The 23,055-nt window shown below is 38.2% G+C and overlaps 1 protein-coding gene across 1 annotated transcript in view; it reads left to right on the top strand.

Moving 5' to 3' along the window:
- LOC109002567 overlaps positions 1 to 23,055 on the top strand; it is a 113,484-nt gene that overhangs the window by 79,302 nt on the left and 11,127 nt on the right. Inside the window, exons 41-51 of the mRNA XM_018980364.2 lie at positions 4,685 to 4,847; positions 4,989 to 5,258; positions 5,821 to 6,018; positions 6,929 to 6,971; positions 16,221 to 16,345; positions 16,481 to 16,993; positions 17,875 to 18,648; positions 18,745 to 18,818; positions 18,952 to 19,300; positions 19,393 to 19,491; positions 19,619 to 19,774. Coding sequence (XP_018835909.2) covers positions 4,685 to 4,847; positions 4,989 to 5,258; positions 5,821 to 6,018; positions 6,929 to 6,971; positions 16,221 to 16,345; positions 16,481 to 16,993; positions 17,875 to 18,648; positions 18,745 to 18,818; positions 18,952 to 19,300; positions 19,393 to 19,491; positions 19,619 to 19,774 — 2,764 coding nt within the window. The remainder of the gene's footprint in view (positions 1 to 4,684; positions 4,848 to 4,988; positions 5,259 to 5,820; positions 6,019 to 6,928; positions 6,972 to 16,220; positions 16,346 to 16,480; positions 16,994 to 17,874; positions 18,649 to 18,744; positions 18,819 to 18,951; positions 19,301 to 19,392; positions 19,492 to 19,618; positions 19,775 to 23,055) is intronic.

Below are 23,055 nucleotides of genomic sequence, written 5' to 3'. Positions count from 1 at the left end.
CTACGGGTACCCACCACAGTGTGTCAACTCTGAAGGTTTATTTTTTGTTTTTTGGGTTTGAGGGGGTGGGTTTCGTTCTCCAAACCTCCTTTTTGGAGGTTGGAGATTATGCCAATCAGGCCACAGGCCTTTGTCTCAACTCTGAGGGCTTGGTTTTATGGAAGACGAGTCGAAAGAAGTCCTCAAAACTATCAACTTTCCAATCTGGGCAGCCCTAGTAAAGCTCACATTCCATTGGACTAAGCCCCTAGATATCTCCATGAGTTCCACCACTTAAACTTCTTTCTCCCTTGCAATCCTGAAGAGTGAAGGGAATGAGTCATTGAGGGCATTTTCTCCACACCATAAGTCGTGTCAGAATTTTATTCTTGAGCCATCCCCCAGCACAAGTCTAGTGTGGCGGGCAACCCCCCCCCCCCAAAAAAAAAAAAAAATCCTCATCTAATATGCCTCCACACTCCCACTCCATACGCCTCTTGTACCTCCCTAGTGCTCCATCTCACCCACATACCTCCATATTTACATTCAATCACTGACTTCCATAAAGTTTCTGGTTCTTAATTGTATTGCCACAATTATTTCCCAAGGAGGGCCCGATTGAAGACCCTCAGATTTCTAATGCCCAACCCACCAAAATAAATTGGGGAACATACATAATCCCACTTAACCAGGTGGAATTTTAATTCATCCTCTAGACCACTCCAAAGGAAATCTTGATGAAGTTTTTCAATACGGGCTGCCACACTCGTTGGAATTGGGAATAATTATAAAAAGTAAGTTGGTAAGTTTGACAGAGTGCTCTTGATTAATGTGATCCTGCCACCTTTCGACAAGTACAATCTCTTCTAACCTGCCAATCTACGTTCAATCTTCTCATGAAGGAGGATCTAATGAAGGTAATTCAAGAACTATTCTCGGCTGGAAAATTTGAGAAAAGCATCAATGTCACCTTTATTGCATTTATTCCTAAGAAGATCGGGGCATTGGTGGTTAAGGATTATCAGCCCATTAGTCTTGTGAATGGGCTGTATAAAATCATCTCCAATGTGCTTGCAAATTGCCTAGGGTAGGTATTGGTAAAGATCATTACAAAACCCCAAAATGCATTTGTAAGGAGTAGGCAAATATTGGACTTAGTTATCATTGCTAATGAATGGCTAGATAGTAGACTAAAAACTAGCAATACAGGAATCCTATGTAAGGTCGAATGTTGGATATGGAGAAGGCCTATGATCATGAAAACTGGATTTGGGGAGAGATGGTGTTCGTGGATCAGCTGGTGTATAGAAACAACGAAGTTTTTAGTTTTGGTGAATGACAACCCAGTTGGTTTCTTTAATAGCTCCAGAGGCCTAAGACAAGGAGATCCGCTGTCCCTACTCCTCTTTGTCATTGTTATGGAGGCGCTTAGTAGAATGATAACGACTTTGGTTAATAATGGATTTGTGGTTGGATTCTTGGTTGGTGACCCCAATAGGGGTGCTCTTTAACATTTCTCGCCTACTATTTGCAGATGATACAATAATACTTTGTGAGGCAGACCAAAACTAAGTTCGGGCACTGAGATCACTTCTTATCTGTTTTGAAGCAGCATCAAGTTTGAAAGTGAATTTTGACAAATTAGAGTTGGTGCCAGTTGGAAATGTTCGTAACATCCGGTAGCTGGCTAACACTCTTGGATGTAAGGTTTCCTCTCTTCCTATGAATTACCTTGGCCTTCCATTAGGGGCTGCCTCAAGGGCTAAATTAATCTGGCATACAGTGATTGAGAAGATAGAACGTAGATTGGTAGGTTGGAATAGACTGTACTTGTCAAAAGGTGGCAGAATCACCTTAATCAAGAGTACTTTGTCTAATTTACTAACGTACTTTCTTTCTCTATTCCCAATTCCAGCAAGTATGGCGACCCGGATTGAGAAACTTCACTACGATTTCCTTTGGAGCATCATGGGGGATGACTTCAAATTTCATCTAGTCAGTTGGGACAAGGTATGCTCTTCATTATCCTCTGGAGGGTTGGGAATTAGAAACCTAAGGATTTTCAATTAGGCTTTACTCGGGAAATGGTTGTGGTGATATAATATGGAACCGAAAGCCTTATGGAAATTGGTAATTGACTGTAAATATGTTGGTATGTGGGTTGGGGGGGGGTTGGTGCACGAGAGATAAGTGGGGCTAATGGGGTGGGAGTTTGGAAGCACATTAGACAAGGGTGGGGGGTTTTTAATAGTCATATAAGACTCGTGTTGAGAGATGGTTCTAGAATAAAATTCTAGAGCGACCTATGGTGTGGGAATAATGCCCTAAAGGAATCGTTCTCTTCAGTTTTTCGGGTTACATGCGAGAAAGAAGCTTCAGTGGCTGATCTTTTGGCGATATTTGGGAATCAAGTCCAATAGAACATCAACTTCACTAAGGTGGCCCAAGATTCGGAAGTTGGCAGCTTTGAGGACTTTTTTTGTCTAAGTCTCTCACACAGCTGCAGAACAATCAGTTTCCATGGATAAGGATTTGGCGAAATAAGGCGCCTCCCAAAGGGGCATTCTTTGCTTGGACAGCATCTCTGGGTAAGATTTTGACGACAGATAACTTGCGGAAACGTAGGGTGATTATAGTAGATTGGTGTTGCATGTGTAAGAAAAATGGCGAGACTGTGGATAATCTCTTACTGCATTGTGAGGTTACTAGAGTGTTATGGGATGAAGTGTTTTGCAGATTAGGGCTAGCTTGGGTAATGCCCGCCACAATGGCTGTGTTGTTGGCCAGCTAGACAAACATAGGAGGTATTCCACAAATCAAAGTTGTGTAGAAGATGGTTCTTATCTGTATTATGTGGTGCTTGTGGTAGGAGCGAAATGACTGGACGTTCGAAGACAAGGAGCGCAAGATAGAGGAACTTAGATCTCTTTTTATTAGGACTTCATTTCCATGGGCCATAGCTATAGATTTTAATGGCCTTGATGTCATGATTTTCTTGTTTCCATTGCTTCTTCTTAGATAGGTGTTACCTCTTGTATATCATCTTGTGTACTTGGGCTATGCCTATTCTTATCAATACAATCTTTTACTAAAAAAAAAAAATTCAGAAAAGTATCCCGGGGGGGGTGTTTATTTAAGCTAGGAATGGTGGGATGGCTTAATTTTGGCACGTGGTATGGGGAGCTGGTGGTAAAGAATTAGCACCTGATTTCTTTCTAATTACTGTGTATACGAATGCTTTTATTAATTATTAGTTTGAATTCTGCTACTTGTTTGGAATGCTTAAAATATTGGAAGATCTGTTCTTAGAATCTTAGGTTTGCTTTGAGCTTTCCAAGTCGAAGAATCAAGACGGTTGAATCTCTCATGTGTTTCTATAGTCTAATCTCATATTTTCTGGAGGAAGGTGTTCTTGGCCTTTGTGCTGCTTTCAAGAAGCTCCAAATATACCCTTGACTAGTCCTTAAAAACTGATCATACGAAGAAAATATGGTAGAACTAGATGTCTCTTAATCAATAGTCCAGGAATCAATGCATTCACTGGAGAATGCATTGTTGTAAGTCGATGGAGCATTTCTATCGTTTCTTTGCTGGTGCTACATTTTTAGAAGTAGAAGAAATGATAGCGTGGGAGTGCTCATCCTTATTGTCGATGCTTGCGCAACTTTCCCTATTCTGAAGCCCCGAACAAGTCTCTTGCCTATGTCTAGACTTGTTACAATGATTAAAGAAAAAAATAGCCTTTCTTATATAGGATAGTGTCAGTCAACTTTCTTCAATCGCGTGTCCTGTAACCCCTTTCCTGCATCACGAGGGTAGTGCCACTCTGATTATACTCATCTTTTGATGTGTCAACATATTCTTCAAAAAGTTTTGGGTAATGTCTCAAGAAGTGGTTGAGGCTTGCTTCAGTTGAAAAGGGTTGAAGGCATTGGGGATAGTGTTATTTGAAAAGCATTCCCCCATTTGGAGAGAGAAATAATCACACATTTAATAGCATTGGGTTCTCGGTTCTTAAGTTGCTGTCCCCCAATATAGAAGTTGTTGGTTCTTTAAATTTGATCCTGTAATTCTTTAGAAGGATTCTCCCAATTCTAGTTTTATATATTGATTCCTTCTTATATTTAAAGAAACACCTCTTGGTTTTTTTTTTCATTACCTTGATCTCTAAAGAGGTTTGTTAGGAATTTCCATGTGGTAGGAATCCTGAACCATGTTTTCTTCTCTATTAGTACATTTCTCTGCTTTTTTATGCTCCCAACACCCCACCTGGGCCCGCAAAAAAAAAAAAGAAAGAAAGAACATTGTCATCGCAATGAACTAAACTCTTCCCTCAAGATAGAAGGAAATAAAAAATTATTTGCACATGCATTTTTGCCGATGATATTCTGATCTCAAGTGTCAACTCTATATGTTTTTTTATAACAAAATAAAAAAAACACTTCATCGCACAACAAATCTTGGATTTATGGATCTCAATCTTGAAGGATTGCAATCTTCACCTCTAGTTTATAGCTTCAGATCATTGGCAAATTTCAAAGTCACTTGTAAGCAAGATAGTCTCATCTTTTTATTTGTTCACTGTATTTCTTGATTTTTAAATATTTCTTTAAAGCTTTCGAGAGTTTGTTTATGATACTTTGTTTAATCTTTACTATAAAATCATTATTTCTGTTCATTTCCTAATTTATAGTCATTCTTGTAGGTACCTCTACGATTTTAATGCCCCAGGTGCAGCTTCTCAGTTACGTGTCACCTCAACTAGGGATCTAAACTTAAATGTCTCAGTCTCTAATGCAAATATGATCATTCAAGCCTATGCAAGCTGGAACAATCTGAGTCATGTCCATGAATATCAAAGAAAGAGAGTAAATCTCTATCTTCTCTCATTGTTTGTGTTTTTACATGTGCACTGTTTTTTGTTGTTGTTCCGTATGTCTGCATCTGCTAAAATTTCTACTTTTCTGTTCTTTTGCCAACGCCTCTTATATTTACATTGCATCAAATAGGAAGCATTTTCTCCTACTCATGGTGGAAGATCAGTATTTGATATTCATCAATCCAGAGATTATTATATAATCCCTCAAAACAAGCTTGGTCAGGACATCTTCATTAGAGCTACAGATATGAGGGGAATTCCAAATATAATTTGGATGCCATCCGGGGATGTGAAGCCTGTAAAAGTTCTAGTCTCAAAAAACGTGTCAGATTCTCACTTGAAAGGAAAAGTTCGCAGAAAAGCTAGAACAATGGTGACAGTCGTTATAGTGGATGGACAGGTATGTGAGCTATTTTCATTCAAAGATGAAGTTGCATGTAATTCGATTAATTTCTTTATGATGTTTTGCAGAATATTACCTATCGAAAAAATGTTTTGCAAAATATGGGAAGACTGGCATTTTTTTTTCATTCCATTACCCTGGTCATAAAGTTAAACTATTACTAATAATTTTATTAACAAGACAGACAACTATACTGCTGTTAAAACATACATGGCTACAGTGACTACTATACTTTTTTAATAGATGTGATTCTTTATATCATGGAATGCCCTGGATAAGCGGCCACTTTCTAGAACTGGAGGCATGGGTTTTTTACTTCCCTGTGCTTCCGTTGCCCTTTTCAAAAAATAAAGCATCTCACTAGAAGTAATGCTCAGTTATATAGTGAAGTATATTCCATGAAAATTATAATACTTATTCCTTTTCCTCCATACTCGTGGCATTTAAAACCAAAGCATATATTTTGAGATGGAGGGATCACGAATTTATGGCATGCCTTTCTCGTTTTGCAATTGATTTTACTTTGTTATTCATATGCATGGATATACCTGTAATGCAGTTCCCAAGAGTTGAAGCCGTAACTTCTCACCAATATTCCGTAGCAATTCGTCTTAGTCCTGTTCAGAACCTCTCTTCTGAGTCACAGCTTCATCAGCAGAGTGCACGCACATGTGGAAGCAGTTCAGATAACTTCTCATCTTCTGAGTTTGAAATGGTCAACTGGAATGAAGTATTTTTCTTCAAAGTTGATTCACCAGTAAGTGGATAAATCTTTTTTTCCTTGTCATTACATTTTCTAGGAAATATCTTTTACCTGTGTCTTTTCATGAGTCTTCACTTCCTGATCTTTGAGCTTACAAAGAATAGAAGATCCTTAAAGCTCTATTATTTACATTCCAGATGTTTTCAGTGGCACGGAAATTTTGACAGTTTAATTTAAACATCGGCTCTGCATAATTTTGTCTCTTCTCAATTCTACTTTGATAAATCCTCTACAATTATATTCCTTGCTAGCTGAAAAATTGTGAGTGAATGTACTTATGAAGGGACTTAAGCTGAAAACTTGTGATTACATGTGCTTAGGAACGAACTTTCAGGCTTCTGATCATGAGTACTTAGCATCATAGATTAGCTCCATAACTAATTTGCTTAATCCGATGATGTTGGGATTAATATATCATAAGCTCGTACTGTATTTTGGCAAGCTCCATTGTTGAGGAGGTTTACGTGTTTAATCCTTGAGACTAAGGAGATGTTTGGATTCGAAGATGACTTGAGATGAGCTGAGATTAGTTGAGATGGATTGTGAATAGTAATGAGATGAGTTGTGAATAGTAGTGAAATTTGTGAGTTAAAGTTACTGAATAGTAATGAATAGTAGTGAGATGAGTTGAGATGAGCTGAGATGACTTGTGAATCCAAACAAGCCCTAATTTACAAAATTTTACTTAAAAGTTTTTCTTCAGCAGTCCTTTGGATTCTGCAAAAGAGAATCTGGTTTTAGACAATGGATAAGTTCTCTCCACATATTTTCAATTCATTTCAAGCTGTAATTATAGAAGTTACCACATTTTGTGATGACATTTTTGCTTTCACAGTTATGAAGTATTTCAAACTTTTTTTTATTTCTATCACCTTATCATTTCTTATTGCCCAAATTTGCACAGGACTACTACTTGGCTGAATTAGTTGTGACGGACATGGCGAAAGGTACTTCTTTGAGTATTTAGATCTATTAGCCAATTGTGTGTTGTTTCCAATTCTCTTATAGTTGAATTAGGACACAATGAAATTATGAAGAGGAATTCTGCATATGGTGGGCACACACACATTTGAGATCCACAATGCAGCAGCAGCACATGAGGAGGGAGATCCCCCGTTCAACTCCATGCATCGTTTTTTTTCCAGGATGACATTATTGGAAACATATTTGGAAATTTTTTGTTTGGCATGTGGAGGAAACATCTTTATTTCTATGGAAAGATAGGGAATGGGATGATCATGAATAATAAAAATGCAAACATGTACTTGAGAAAAAAATTGATTCTCATGGGAGCTCATCCTTTGGTGCAAAGGCCATCCTTTATGTTTGCTGATTAAAGCCTCGTTTGGGGAATGAGATGAGATGAAAAATCTGTGAATAGTAGTGAAATGGTTTGAGTTAAAATGTTTTATTGGATTTTGGGAAATGAGAGAGAAAAAGTTGAATCAAAATATTATAAAGTTAAAATATTGTTAGAATATAATTTTTTAATATAATTTTTGTTTTGGAATTTGAAAAAGTTGAATTGTTTTTTTGTGTTTTGTTTGGAAGTTTAGGAAAGTTGTAATGATTAAGTAATAATTAGATAACAAAAAGTTGAAGATTTGAAATTGAAAAGTGTTTGTATTTGTCTAGAATGAGAGTAATTTGTAGGAATTATTCTCATTAAAATTCGAAATATAGGTACAAGGCAGTATATATAGATTACAGCTGAAGCGAAAAAAGGAAAGAATAAAGTAGGAAAGAATAAATTAAATACTAACTTCTAAGGAAACTAATCTCCTAGAATACAGCAGAGTTGACTAGGCAGATTTTGGAAACTTTCCAACACTCCCCCTCAAGCTGGTTTGAAGATGTCTTCCATAGCCAGCTTGCCAATTAAGTTTTCAAATTGTTTCTTAGGCAGTCCTTTTGTAAGTATATTTGCTACTTGCTCAGCTGTAGAAATATAGGGCAAACAGATTACCCCACTATCTATTTTTTCCTTGATGAAATGCTTGTCCACCTCCACATGTTTTGTTCTGTCATGAAAAACTGGATTGTGAGCAATAGCTATTGCAGCTTTATTATCACAATACAGTTTCATTGGTAATGAACTAGTAACTTTCAACTCTTCTAGCAATCTTTTAATCCATAGTGCTTCACAAATTCCATGAGCAACAGCCCTAAACTCAGCCTCTGCACTACTCCTTGCCACCACATTTTGTTTCTTCCTGCGCCATGTTACTAAATTTCCTCCAACAAATGTGCAATAGCCAGAAGTTGATCTTCTATCAGTGACACTTCCAGCCCAATCTGCATCAGTGTATATTTCAACTTGTAAACTCCCATGACCTCCAAACAATAAGCCTTTACCTGGAGTCCCCTTTAGGTACCTTAGGATTTTGTATACAACATCAAAATGTTCAGGTCCTGGTGAGTGCATAAACTGGCTTACCACACTTGTTGCAAAAGCTATGTCAGGCCGTGTGTGAGAGAGATACAAGAGTTTCCCTACCAATCTTTGGTAATGTTCTCTATTGATTATTTCTTCAGGTTTAGCTGGTTGGAGTCTTAGATTAGGCTCTATAGGTGTTTCTGCAGCTTTACAACCTAAAAAACCTGTTTCTCCGAGTAAATCAAGAACATATTTTCGTTGAGAAACAAATATACCTTTCTTTGACCTTGCAAACTCCATGCCAAGAAAATATTTCAAGTTACCTAAGTCTTTGATTTCAAACTCCTTAGCAAGAATATTCTTTAATCTGTAAATTTCATTACTGTCATCCCCTGTCAGAATAATATCATCAACATAGACAATAAGTATAGCTACTTTGCCTCCACCAGTGTGTCTATAGAACATAGTGTGGTCAGCTTGACCTTGGCAGTAACCGTGACTCTTTATTACCTTCCCAAAGCGTTCAAACCAAGCTCTAGGAGATTGCTTAAGTCCATATAAAGACTTCCTCAATTGCACACCTTTCCCTTGCCTTCTTTGCCTTCAAATCCTGGTGGTAGATCCATAAAAACTTCCTCCTCTAGGTCTCCATTTAAGAAGGCATTCTTCACATCTAATTGATACAAGGGCCAGTTTGAATTCACTGCTAGGGATAGTAACACACAGATTGAGTTCATCTTGGCTACAGGAGCAAAAGTTTCCTGGTAGTCAATTCCATATGTTTAAGTGAACCCCTTTGACACAAGTCTTGCTTTGTACCTCTCTATACTACCATCAGCCTTGAATTTGACTGTAAATACCCATTTACAGCCCACAGTCTTCTTCCCCTTTGGTAGATCACCAATTTCCCAAGTGCCATTAGCAATTAGTGCATTCATCTCTTCTTTAACAGCCAATCTCCATTTCGGGTGATCCAAGGCTTCCTGAATGGTTCTTGGAATAAACAAGTGAGAAATATTGGATGTAAAGGCTTTATGAGTATCAGAATGTCTATGATAGGATAGATGTTTGGCAATAGGATGTGTGGTGCAGGTTCTAACTCCTTTCCTAAGGGCTATAGGTAAGTCTAGATCAGCAGCAGAATTGTCTTTAAAAGGAGCAGGAGTGGAAGAGTTACCTGGTGTATTGGAAGGACCAACTTGTAAAGGTGATGACGATTGGCTTTGCTCCGGATTGGAAGAAGGATTTCTATTATTTTGACGATCTCTTCTTCTAGTATAAACACGAAGTTCAGATGAGGTAATATCTGGTAGTATTTCTCCCCCTAGTTGTGAATCACTTATACCTTGTACAGGTAGACTAGGAATTCCATTATTTTCACTAGATAAATTTTCTGTTTCCTGACCTTTTAAAGGAGTATGGATGTTCATGTCAATGTCAATGAAAACATTAGGAAAAATATTAGAAGTTTGCCATAACTCATCTTCACTTTTCTCTTTCTCCCCCTGAAGATAGTTATGGCTAAAGTAAGGCTGTTTTTCAAGGAAAAAAAACATCCATACTAATGTGAGTTTTCTTTGTAATAGGGTTAAAACATTTGTACCCTCTCTTATTAGGAGCATATCCGAGGAAAACACATTTTTCTGCCCTAGGGTCAAGTTTGGACCGAAGATGGGTTGGTATATGAACAAAAACAGTGCACCCAAAAACTTTTAGTTGTAAATCTGATGTTACTCGACAAGTAGGGAAAAGGTCCTTTAGGCAGGCTAAAGGAGTGATATATTTTAAAACACGAGTAGGCATCCTATTAATGAGATAACAGGCAGTCAAAATAGCATCACCCCATAAATATTTAGGAACATGCATAGAAAACATGAGGGCACGTGCAACCTCTAATAAATGACGATTTTTCCTCTCCGCAATACCATTTTGTTGTGGGGTGTCACGACAAGTAGATTGATGTTGAACACCTTTTGCTGACAAAAAAAGTTCCTAAACTTTTGTTAAAGTATTCAGTACCATTATCACTTCTAAGAATACTGATTTGTGTTTGGAACTGATTTTCAACCATATGATAAAAATGCTTGAATAATTTTTCAACTTCAGATTTATCACTCATCAAATACACCCAACACAACCGTGTATGATCGTCAATAAATGTCACAAACCATTTTTTTCCAGATGCAGTAGTGATTTTTGAGGGACCCCAAACATCACTATGAATTAAATAAAAAGGTTTTGAAGCACAATAACCTTTTGATTGATAAGTGTTTCGATGACTCTTAGAAAAATGACAAGTATCACAATGAAGAGAGTTGCAATCAACAATTTTAAATAAGCTGGGAAACAAATGTTTTAGATAGAGAAAACTAGGATGTCCAAGTCTGAGGTGCCAAAGCATAATTTGTTCTCGTACAGGCATTGAACTAGTACTACTACTACTCAAACCCTGAGCTTGTTTAATGTTGAATAGGGTCTCATCAAGATAATAGAGTCCATCAATCATCCTAGCACTGCCAATCATCCTCCCCGAGAGTTGGTCCTGAAATTCACAATGGGAATCAAAGAATATGACACTGCAGTTAGAATCCCGTGAGAGTTTACTAACAGACAGCAAATTACAAGCAAGTTTAGGAACATGAAGGACAGATTTTAGTTCAATTTTGTCAGAGATTTGGACAGAACCTGTTCCTGCAATGGATGAGAAACTTCCATCTGCAATTCTGACTTTTTTATTACCAGGACAAGGGTAATAAGATTGAAAAAATTGTGAAGTACTAGTCATATGGTCGGATGCACCAGAATCAATAATCCATGGTGCAAGAGTTAAGCCACAAGAGTAGGTACTAGGGGTATCACCTGTTTGGGCCAAGGAACCAGTAGGAGGACCGGATGTAGGAGTGGATTTCAGCAATTGAAGAAGATGATCCACCTGCTCAGCACTTAGGAAATTAGCCTTTGTTTCATTCACTCTAGGGGCTATATAGTTGCTGCCAGAGGTTCCAGATTTGCTGCTCTTCCAGTTTGCAGGCTTTCCATGGAGTTTCCAGCAAGTCTCTCTGGTGTGGCGTGGTTTATTGCAATAATCACACCATACCCGAGGCTTATCTTCAAACCTCCTTTGGTTAGAATAGGACCGCTGTGCAGAAATATTGGCAGTGGACAGATCTGTGCTAGTAGCACAATAAGGAGCAGGGTTGGCAGCAACTAAAGCAGAGTTCTCCACAGTTTCATCCTCCTTTTTTTTCATCATGACATTCCGACGACAATCTTCTCTTCGCACCTCAGAAAATACCTCTCCAAGTGGAGGTAATGGCTGTCTCCCTAGAATCCTTCCCCTAACTTCATCAAATTCATCATTAAGTCCAGCCAAGAATTTAAAAATTCTGGCATTCTCTACCATCTTCTTATTATGATTGCAATCATCAGAATTTTTCCATTCATAATTATTGAATAAGTCTAAATCCTGCCAAAGTCCCTTAAGAACATTGAAATACCTGGTCACACTGCCTTCTCCTTGGTGAGTATTGCTGATTTTCTGCTGCAATTCATATATCTGAGAGTAATTTCCAAGGTCAGAATACATCTGACTGACATTGTCCCAGAGCTCCTTTGTAGTCGAATAGCACATGTAGTTGGCACTAATTTCTTCATCCATAGCATTCACAAGCCATGCCATCACCATTGAATTTTCTGCATCCCATATAACATAGGATGGGTCTGTTTTCTCGGGCTCCTTGGTTTCACCAGTCAAGTGCCCTATCTTCCCTCTCCCTCGAATATACATCCTGACTGATTGTGACCAGCGTAGGAAGTTTGCCTCATTCAGTCGTATGTTTGTGATTTGGACAGAGTAGGGTTCAGAATGGGTAGGTTTTGGTTCTGGTTTGCTTTTGGATTTGGCCTCGTTTGAAGTATCAGCCATGGTAAAAGGCTTGACAGCAACAGAAAAGAAAGGCAAAGAAGAAGGAAGAAAAAACAAGATATTAGGGGCTGATTTGAGCCACCAGAGGGAATAGGGTTTTTAGATGAATCAGAAAAGGAACCTTGCTCTTGATACCATCTAGAATGAGAGAGTAATTTGTAGGAATTATTCTCATTAAAATTCGAAATATAGGTACAAGGCAGTATATATAGATTACAGCTGAAGAGAAAAAAGGAAAGAATAAATTAAATACTAACTTCTAAGGAAACTAATCTCCTAGAATATTCACACATTTACACCCAATATCTCCTAGAATACAACAGAGTTGACTAGGCAGATTTTGGAAACTTTCCAACAATTTGAGTGATGTTTGAGAAGGAAATTATGAGAGATTTTGAGATGAGATGTGTTCCCAAACAAGGCCTAAAAGTTCACCATATATGGATCTGCAGTTCAGTTGGGTCCTTGTTGTTTTAAATAAGATGCATGGTGAATTAAGTACTTATTATTTAAACCAAAGAATAATTAGTTTAACTTCAAAACAATCTTGAATCTAAAGGAAAGCATCAGTTTCAATTGAGTGGTTGATCGTCTATTTTCTGGTCACTAAAATGTTGTGCTAGCTGATTTTAACCCTTTGGAAGCCTTTGTATCTAATGATAATCCGATTTATCTTAGCCCAAGCTCTTGAGCAGATTTCATTTTTCCTACTTTTAACTAAAATATATAAAAACAAAAAAGAAAGAAAGAAGAAAAAGAAATCTGAAACTACTAAAGTATTGCTCTAGAACAGCACTAAGGAACCTCATGTTACTGTGACTTATGTCATTAGTTCCCCTATGATAGAGATTGTCTTTTGACTGACGATATGCACATATAATCAGTATGGGCTTAGGCCCTACTCACGATAATGTAATTATCTAGAATCTCTTACCTAATAACAAATATAAATAAAAATGTTCTCTCTCTCTCTCTCTCCCCCGCTCTCAGGTATCTGATGCTTATGGTGTTTCTAGCCTGTGATGACTCTCATTTTCTTTTCTTTCTACGTTGGTAGTCTAGTTAGTACTTTGTTGTGGGTTATCTTGTGGTTACAATTACTTGTGTGATGGGTAAAAAAAAATTTCTTTCAAATGGGTTTGCTGAGCATTTTTTGGGTCTTTAAGCTTTCACTGAAACAAGGACTTCTACAGTCAATATTGTGGAGCAGAGCAACATGATGGCAGACTGGTTTTCATCGGGGTCAGTGTAGGGTGGTTGGCAGCTAAAGTTGAAGCAACAGAGCAGTTCAACGTTTACTGAGCATTTCAGTTTGAGGCCTAAGTTGGATGGCCTCCTTTAACTCCTTGGGACTGGAGGAGTCCAGCTGCTGGAGAGATCATCTAAGGAGGAAGAGGTAATAAAGGCTTTGAATAGAGATAAGGTCCCGAGCCCAGATGCATTTTCCATGGAGTTCTTCCACGTTTGTTGAGTAGTGATTGAAAATGATTTGATGGAGGATTTTCAGGACTTCCATGGTAAAGGTGACTTTTTAGAGTTATAATGTAACATGCATAGTCCTTGTTCAAAGAAAGCAAGAGCAATAGATATAGAATACTTCCAACCAATCAGACTTGTAGGAGTCTATGAAGTGTTTGCAAAAGTTCTAGCAAGCACGCTATAAAAGGGGCTGGGAAAAATCATGCCCAAATCCCAAAACACTTCCATTAGGGCAGGCAAATATTAGGCTCTCATGGTCATGGAATGTGTCACTCCTATCGGTTTCTTTCATAGCTCTCATGGTCTACTTCATGTTGAACACTTATTCCCCCTACCATTTCTTGTTGTGATTGAGGCATTAAGCAGGATGATATCACCATTCGTGAGGGAGGGTCTATCATCAGGCATTCCTTAGGGTTTGGGAATGCGTAAGGACTTGGCATCTTGCATCTCTTCCTGTAAATGACGCCCTGGTCTTCAGTGAAACAAACCCTGACCATAAGCATTCTTTACACTGTTTATTCCTTTCTTTGAAGGCTGTATCTGGGTTGAACATGAACCTGTCAAAATTGGAATTACTTACAATGGAAAATGTGGGTGATGCAGATGACTTAGAGGCATTCTTGATAAGGTTGCTTTACTGCCTATGGCGTATCGCAGCCTTCCATTAGGAGCTCATTTGAAGACCTAGACCATTTGGGAGGATATCATTGAGAAGACGGAAGATGAGTGGGCTGAAAAAGGTTATACTTTTCAAAGGGAAGAAGAATCAACTGATGAGAAGTACTTTATCAAATTGCCCACTAATTTAATGTCACTCTTTCCTCTTCCACCTGGTGTCACCAATTGAATCGAGACATGGAGAGACCAGAACCGCGGGGATGAGAGGAAAAGGGAATCAAAATATCCTATCAATGAAGTGAGGGCTTTCCGAACCTTCCCCACACCATTTCCATTCTTCCTTCCCCTCTCACTCCCCCTTTTTCAATAAATAAGCCCGCTCCCTAAGGGGCCCTTGTGTGATAAGGAAGGAAATGAAAAAATCTCAATTTTATGACAAATCCGGTCCAATGGCTGTTCTCCATTAACTGCAAGGATAGAGGTACTCTTTTTGGGGAGTGATTATATGGTACTCTTTCAAGATAGAAAACCTTTGGAGAGAGGTAATTGATGCAAAATATGGTAGTATGTGGGGGATTGGTTCTCTGGTGAGGCTATAGGGGTTTATGGGTTGGTCTTTGGAAAATATTCAATCGTTGGGGGCGTTCTCTGGAATTACCAGATACAAGGAGGTAAATGGCTTCAGGATCATTTTCCGGCATGATGTATAATGTGGAGATAAACCTCTTGAGGAGGCATCCTTAGTCTTGTTCACTATCGCATGAGCTAAGGAAAATAATTTGCAGAGCTCAAATGAATCCAATCAATGAGAGAAGGGATTTGTTAGAGCTGTACAAGATTGGGAGAGGCCTTTTCCTCGTTCTATGGCCTTTTGTTTTTTGTTTGATTGAGACAAGAAAGAGAAGATGGGATTAGTGGGCTCTATCAAAGATAGGGATATCTGAAGTCAAATGTTTTTATAGGGTGTTGTCTCCATAGTTCTCCTTTTTCATTGAAGGATATTTGTGGTAAAGATTTGTGATTGGCTTTCCTAGCTTGGGTTGTGGGATCAGGAAACTCCTTATCCTGTATAATGAAAGGAAGCAATGGATTATTGCAGTAAATTGGTATTATATATACAAGAAGAATGTGGAAACTGTGTGATCACTTGATAGTGCATTGTAATGTAGCCAGTGCCTTACGAAAAGCTGTTTTCAGCCTTTTCTAGGGTGGATTGGCTCATGCATACTTGGTGGTGGATCGTTTTAAGTGCTGGAAAGGTCAGTTTGGCTGCCAACATAGTGAAGATTTTTTAATATGATCTCGCACTGCCTCATGTTATACATTTGGAGGGAGTGCAGTGTTCAAAGCTTTGAGGCTTGTGAGAAGGTTGTGGAGGAGGTTGAGGATTCCTTTTTTAGATCCCTTTCTTTTCTCTTTTTTTTTTTTTTTTATTGGCACCGGGTGTCCAGGAACAACGTCCCAACTAATCCCTAGGGTGCACAGGCCCTCGGCAAGGAGTTTCCCGCAAGTGTGATCTCTTTCTCTTTAGTCCGCAGCATATTTATGCTTTTCCTGTTTCAGTTTTCAGGATTTGTTAGACCTAATTACTCTTCCTAGTTAAGTGTTTCTACTGTATGCTCCTAGTGTACTTGGATAGTGCCTTTGCATCAGTAAACTTATTCTACTTATCACAAAAAAATATAAATTCTCTTGTGTACGTATTACCTTATAAATCTGAATAAACTCCTTTAGCCTTGCATGTTGATCACAAACCGCAATGTATGTTTTAATAATGAATATCATGTATTACAGGTGATCCGATTGGATACTTTTCAGTGCCCCTGAAGCAGATAGCAGGAAACATCCAAGGCAGTTCAGATTCTGATGATTATGTGACCAGATTGACCTGGATAGACTTATCGTCAACAGAATCTGTGGTGAATTTTAATTTTCTTGTTTCATTTTGGTTTCTTCTTGTATATATATTATAAGGTTGATTAGATTAGTGCATACTTTCTAGCTGATAATGAAGCATCAATTAGTAACATTCATTCTTCATGGCCATTATGCAGAATATGATTGAGAGTGACAAATGTAAAGGCTCATGTGGGAGAATAAGATGTGCCATACTCCTGTCACCAAGATCTGAAGATGAAGATAGTAATCAACCCGTTGTTAGCAATAGAAATTCTGGACATATTCAGATTAGTCCTAGCAGAGAAGGGCCTTGGACTACTGTGAGGCTAAACTATGCTGCACCTGCTGCTTGTTGGCGGTTTGGCAATGACGTTGTTGCCAGTGAAGTAAGTGTCAAGGATGGGAATAGATATGTGAATATTAGGTCACTGGTTTCAATACATAACAATACAGATTTTATACTCGAGTTGTGTCTTGCACCCAAAGCTTCCACAGAGAACATGAAACCACAAGATAAAACAACGGATCAGAAAGGTTTACAAATTGATGGTAAAAGCATTCAAACTGATGAGTTCATTGAAACTGAAGAATATGACCCAAGCATTGGTTGGGTTGGTAGAGTGGTTCAATCAAGCCAAGATATCTCAGAAGGTGGAAGCTCCCATCAGGTGAGTACTTAAATTGCCTTGGAACAATTGTCATGTAGGATGCATCTTATGCTAAAGGTATGCTTCAGTTTTTGCATTATTAGTTTCCAGGATAAAGTCATAATCCCTTATTGGCAGATGGGTCATTGCACGCAGTGTTTTGCTAAAAGCATTAGTAGTTCATAAATAATGATAGTAACTTTATTCCTACTTTTTGTAAGTGGTTATCTCTTCTTTTTTTCTTTTTAGTTTATGTTGGAAACTGAATGTTATCAGAAAAAGACATTAACAAATAAAAGTTTGAGTAATCCTTCAAAATGGATTGGAGAAGAGAAGTACTGAAAAAATAGCACTAGAAGTGGACATATGTGCAATGACTCAGAAATTTATGGGGGGTTAAAATAGCCTGTAGATTTCTGCGGCATGATGACTGCCTCTTAGCTGCTTCTGAAACTTATCAGTACAGGTGGTCTACAATCTTGTGTGACCATAATGTGAAAGAACAAAGAGCCACCCAACTCATAATAACATGAGTCATTCAATATCAGATGAACATCACCAACAAGGCAGACCAGGGTCCTGTGATATGACTTTCATATTGGTATTATGTAGTGTGCGAGCATATGCAAAAATCATTGCTAACATGCATCGGAAAGACAAATATCATAACACCATGTATTGTATGATTAAAGAAGTTACCAAAATCACCATCATATTCACATTATGGAAAATGTGATTTTACAACTTGTATATAGTAATTCCTGCTCACATTTTTTTTTAAATGGACATGGTTTAGATGTTGAAGGGCTCATACAGTTTTTTTCAGAACCATGTGATTTTTAGACAAGTTCATAATGAATTTAGAGCTGTTAGCTTGTGTCTGACCACCAACAATTATGCAGGCAATTTCTGAAGTTGAGTTGCCATCAGGCTGGGAATGGGTTGATGATTGGCATTTGGACAAGACGTCTAGCAATGATGCTGATGGTTGGGTTTATGCTTCAGATGTTCATAGTCTAAAATGGCCTGGGTCTTTTGATACTCAGAAGCTTGTGAGCCATGCGAGGCAAAGGAGATGGATCAAGAGTAGGAAACAAATATCATGTGAATTCAAGCGGGATATATCTATTGGACAGTTGAATCCTGGAGACACTGTGCCTGTTCCTCTCTCTAGTTTGTCACAATCTGGAATGTATGTCTTGCAAGTAAGGCCTTTTAATCTCGCTAATCCTGATGAATATACATGGAGTTCTGTAGTGGAAAAACCTGGCGAACCAGAGGATTATGGTAAGCCAAAAGTTTATTCTGGAATATGTGTATCAAGTCTTACTGAGTGTGACGAACTGTTATGCTGTACCCAGATAACGGGGACTTCATCTAGTCGTTCCCATAAATTGTGGTTCTGCTTGAGCATACAAGCAACAGAGATTGCGAAAGACATTCATTCTAATCCTATTCAGGACTGGAGTCTTGTGGTTAAGTCACCACTTTCTGTTACCAATTTTCTTCCTCTTGCAGCTGAGTATTCTGTTCTTGAAATGCAACCAAGTGGTCATTTTGTTGCCTGTTCTAGAGGAGTATTTGGTCTAGGAGAAACTGTAAAGATTTACAGTGCTGACATACGAAATCCTTTGTTCTTTTCATTGCTTCCACAAGGAGGATGGCTTCCAAAACATGTAAAACTTATAATCCCTGATTTATGCTGCAATGCGTTCCTTCTTGGAATCTGTTAGTAGTCCAATTTGACCTCTCCCATTTTTTGGTTGTTATAGGAAGCTGTTCCCATGTCTGATCCTCATGGAGTTCCATCTAAAACAATAAGTTTGAGAAGTTCAATATCTGGAAGGTTCTAATATTTGCTTAATTGCTTCATAGTTTTAAGTTTGTTAAGATTATTTGCATTTGAGCTATGTTAGGTCAATAAATTGAACTATTCTTTTTGTTTTTTCTAATGTGCTTCCGAAATATGGCATATGCAGGATTGTTCAAATCATTCTTGAACAGAATTACAACAAGGAGCAATTATTGCTGGCAAAGATCATTAGAGTCTATGCTCCTTATTGGTTTGAAGTTGCTAGGTGCCCCCCACTTACATTTAGGCTTGTGGACTTGCCAGGAAAGAAACATACATGGAAGATTGCTCTTCCTATTCAGCCTAAGGACAAAAAGGAAGTATTATATGAGGAAATCACTGAAGAGGAATTATTTGGAGGTCACACAATAGCTTCTGCCATGAATTTTAATATGTTGGGACTTTCCATGTCTATTGCCCAGTCTGGTGACGAACGGTTTGGACCAGTTAAAGATCTTTCGCCCCTAGGTGACATGGTATTTCCACTATCAGCCTTATTTGGTGTCATAATATTTTATCAATCAGAGAGAAAATGTTTGTTAAGAGCATAATTAACTTTTGTCTATAGGACGGATCTTTGGATCTCTATGCCTATGATGCTGATGGCAACTGTATACGGCTTTTTATTACTACAAAACCATGCCTATATCAGTCTGTTCCTACAAAGGTAGTTGAGCACTTAGAAGCTTCTTATACATCATGTTGTGTGGCTGTTGACTCTCTTATTTACCATTATAATTACCATCATCATCTTGTTAAGTAAATGTGGTTTGGAATTACTATCTTCTTTTTAGGTAATTACTGTTCGACCATTCATGACATTTACAAACAGACTTGGCCAAGATATATTTATTAAGTTTTTCAGTGAAGATGAACCAAAGCTTCTCCATGCTTCTGATTCAAGAATCTCCTTTGTGCATTCAGAAACAAGCAGTTCAGATAACCTCCTGGTTAGTTTACTGCTCATTGTTGCAATAATGTTAACATTCAGTGCATGTTTCAATACTTGTTCATTTTTTATTTAGCTCAAAATACTACATCTATTGTTGGATCCCTAGTGCCTTCCGCCTTGCCTTGGATGACAGTAACTTTCAATTTGATATGATATGTTGTTTTGAATGGTTCCCTATGTCTGTCTTTCCTTTTTCGTAAGCATATCATAGGTTGGTTGTGGAGGCAAGGCTTCATTCGTTGGAGTGTATAGGGGCTCCAATTATGTCAAGTTTGGAGTCCAAGTAGCAAAGTTTCTCTTGTTGAGTCCAACCTATTTTCTGTTCTTGTTCCCGCACCTTTCAAAGGTAGCCAATCATATTGAGAAGCTACAACGGGATTTCTTGTGGAGTGGGATAGGGGATGATTTCAAATTACATCTGGTGAACTGGTCAACCATTTGCACACTAATATCTCGGGGTGGATTGGGGATCCGCAATTTGATGAAATTCAATCAAGCTTTGTTGGGTAAATGGTTGTAGCGGTACCAACAAAAGAGGGGGGCCCTATGGATGTCAGTTATAGATTTGAAGGTTGGGGAGTCTTGGGGAGGATGGAGCTTGAATTTGGTACGTGGACCATGTGGGGTGGGTTTGTAAAAACACATTAGAAAAGGATGGGAGACTTTCCTAGGCCATGCACGTATTGAAGTAGGTGATGGTTCTCGAATCAAATTTTGGCACGACAAATGTTGTGGTGAACAAAGCCTCAAAGAAACATTCCCCGGCGTTTTGTATCTCATGCGGGCAAGGGATGCTTCAGTAGCTGATCTCTTGGTCTTCTCTCGTGGTTCCCCTCAATGAAATGTAGATTTCATTAGGGCAGCACAAGATGGGGAGTTGGAGGTTATCACCGAGTTCTTTGCCTTACTATATTCCACCAATGTGACTGAGGGCAACATAGATAAGATCAGGTGAAGCCCCTCCAAGAAAGGTAGATTCAGAGTTAGATCGTTCTACCAAGTTCTAACTAGCCAAGGTATGACAACTTTTCCTTGGAGGAATATATGGAAGACGAAAGCTCATTTGAAAGTAGCTTTTTTTGTTTGGACAGCCTCCCTAGGCAAGATTCTTACTACAAACAATATGAGGAAACGTTGTGTAATGGTGTTGTACTGGTGTTGCATGTATAAGAAGAATGGGAAATCAGTTGATCACTTGCTTCTATGTTTTGAGGTGAATAGGATTATCATGGGCCATGCCTCGTAGGCTGGTGGATTTTCTAGCAAGCTGGAGAGGGCTCCAAGGCAATCCTCAGGTGGCAGCAATATTGAAGATGGCCCCTATATGCATGTGTTGGTGCATTTGGCTGGAGCAAAATGATAGAAGCTTCGAGGATCGTGAGAGGACGATGAATGAGCTTAAAGTTCTTTTCTTTAAAACTTTGTTCTTATGGGCGGGGGTCATTGATTTTAATGGACTAAATGTCCATGATTTTCTACTTTCAGTTGTAAATCTAATTAGGTACTTCTCATGTATACCTCATGTGTACTTGAGCTATGCCTCCTTTTTTTATGAATAAAATTTTTTACTACCTATAAAAAAAAAAGGATTTGCATGGAAAATGTCAAAAATATTGTTTCAAATGATTATTTTCACCCTTTCTTATCAGCTCATGCTTTTGGGTTAATTGGTGATTTGACATGGTATAATAGGATGGTTTTCTTTTATTCCTTCTTTCTAAAACCCTTCATTTTAGTGCTAGTCTACTGGGCTTAGGGCGTAACCTATGCCCCAGGTTGGAAGCAGTGGCACAATGATTGTTAGCCGTCATAATTGTCGCATCTGGTAGATATGGTGGACACCAGAACCGTGTCATGATTACTATGATGATTTCCCTTCCCTGAGAAGTCAATTGACTTTGGGATGTGGGTGCTAATCTACTTTGTGCTTGTCGAAGTGAAGTTCTAGTCTCCATCAGTCACCACATGGGTGGTGACTTTAAATTTTATATACAAGTAAATGATTTTATTAAAGATGATAGGCATAGCCCGAGTAAACAAAAGGGTATACAAGAGATAAGGCCTATCTAGGTCGCAGTAATGGAAACAAAAAATTCATGAAAGTCTAGGCCATTAAAGTCTACAGCGATGGCCCATAGAAATAAAGTTCTAAAAAAGAAAGATCGAAGTTCCTCTATTGTCCGTTACTTATCTTCAAATGTCTGGTCGTTATGCTCCTGCCATATGCACCACATAATGCAGATAGGGACCATCTTCCACATGGCTTTGATTTGAGTCACCACGTGATGACTCGTTCTCGAACTACCAATGAATGGCTCGCGAGCATAGGGGGTTCTTTCTTCCTTTTTCTTGTTTTTTAATATATTTTATTATTTATTTTTATTAAAAAATATTATATTATTATTATTACATTGAGTTTTAGTGAGGCCATGTTTTAGACATTTAAATTGAGGGTCAGCTAAACCTAATAGAAACCTAGGTCTTCCATTAGGTTTAACAGTGTGGTGTGTAAATTGTTGGTTTTGGTAGTTTGAGGTGTGAGGGTGAAAATGAGACTTTCCCTATATGTTGAAAACATAGTCAAATGACAAAATATCCTTATAACAAATTCCTGTCACTTTTTCTGATTGTAAATTCCTGTCGCTTTCCTAACCCTGAAAGATAGGATAAGATGCAGCTTATGTTGAGGTTTTACTTTGAGATGTATCCAACACATAAGAGGGAAGTTTGCGAAGGGTGTATATCTTTATAGGGTTTTGTTTCTTCTTTTGAAGGGGAGGATGCACATATATTTCCGCACTATATTGAATTGATTTTTTGTTTCCCTTTGTCAATGTTACCCTTGTTTGTTAAGAGATGGATATCCTTGCATTTTGTTTATGATGTCTTTAAAGTTATCCCATTGTTTGTACCCCTAGGATTAGTCGGAACTTTTGTTCCCAGATCCCGATGCCAAAAAAAAAAGTTATCCTATTGTTTGGTGTTTCATTGAGTTGAGAGTGGGGAGAGGAAGGTTTGTAGAGTTTGCATATCTTTTTAGGATTTTTTTCTTCTTCTTTCTTTCGTTTTTATTTTTTGAGGGATTTTTTATATATGTCTGCACCATACTGAATTGATTGATCATCTCCATTTGTCGGCCTAACACTTGTTTGGTAAGACATACATATCCTTGGATGTTGTTTGCGATCTTTTTAAAGTTATGCCATTGTCTACTGTCTCATTGGGTTGAGAGTAGGGCTCATGTTTGTACTTTCTCTCTTTAGCAGAGTTCGGAATTGA

Source organism: Juglans regia, chromosome 9, assembly GCF_001411555.2.
Source record: "Juglans regia cultivar Chandler chromosome 9, Walnut 2.0, whole genome shotgun sequence".
NCBI lineage: Eukaryota > Viridiplantae > Streptophyta > Magnoliopsida > Fagales > Juglandaceae > Juglans > Juglans regia.
This window is presented reverse-complemented; position numbering and strand designations above follow the sequence as displayed.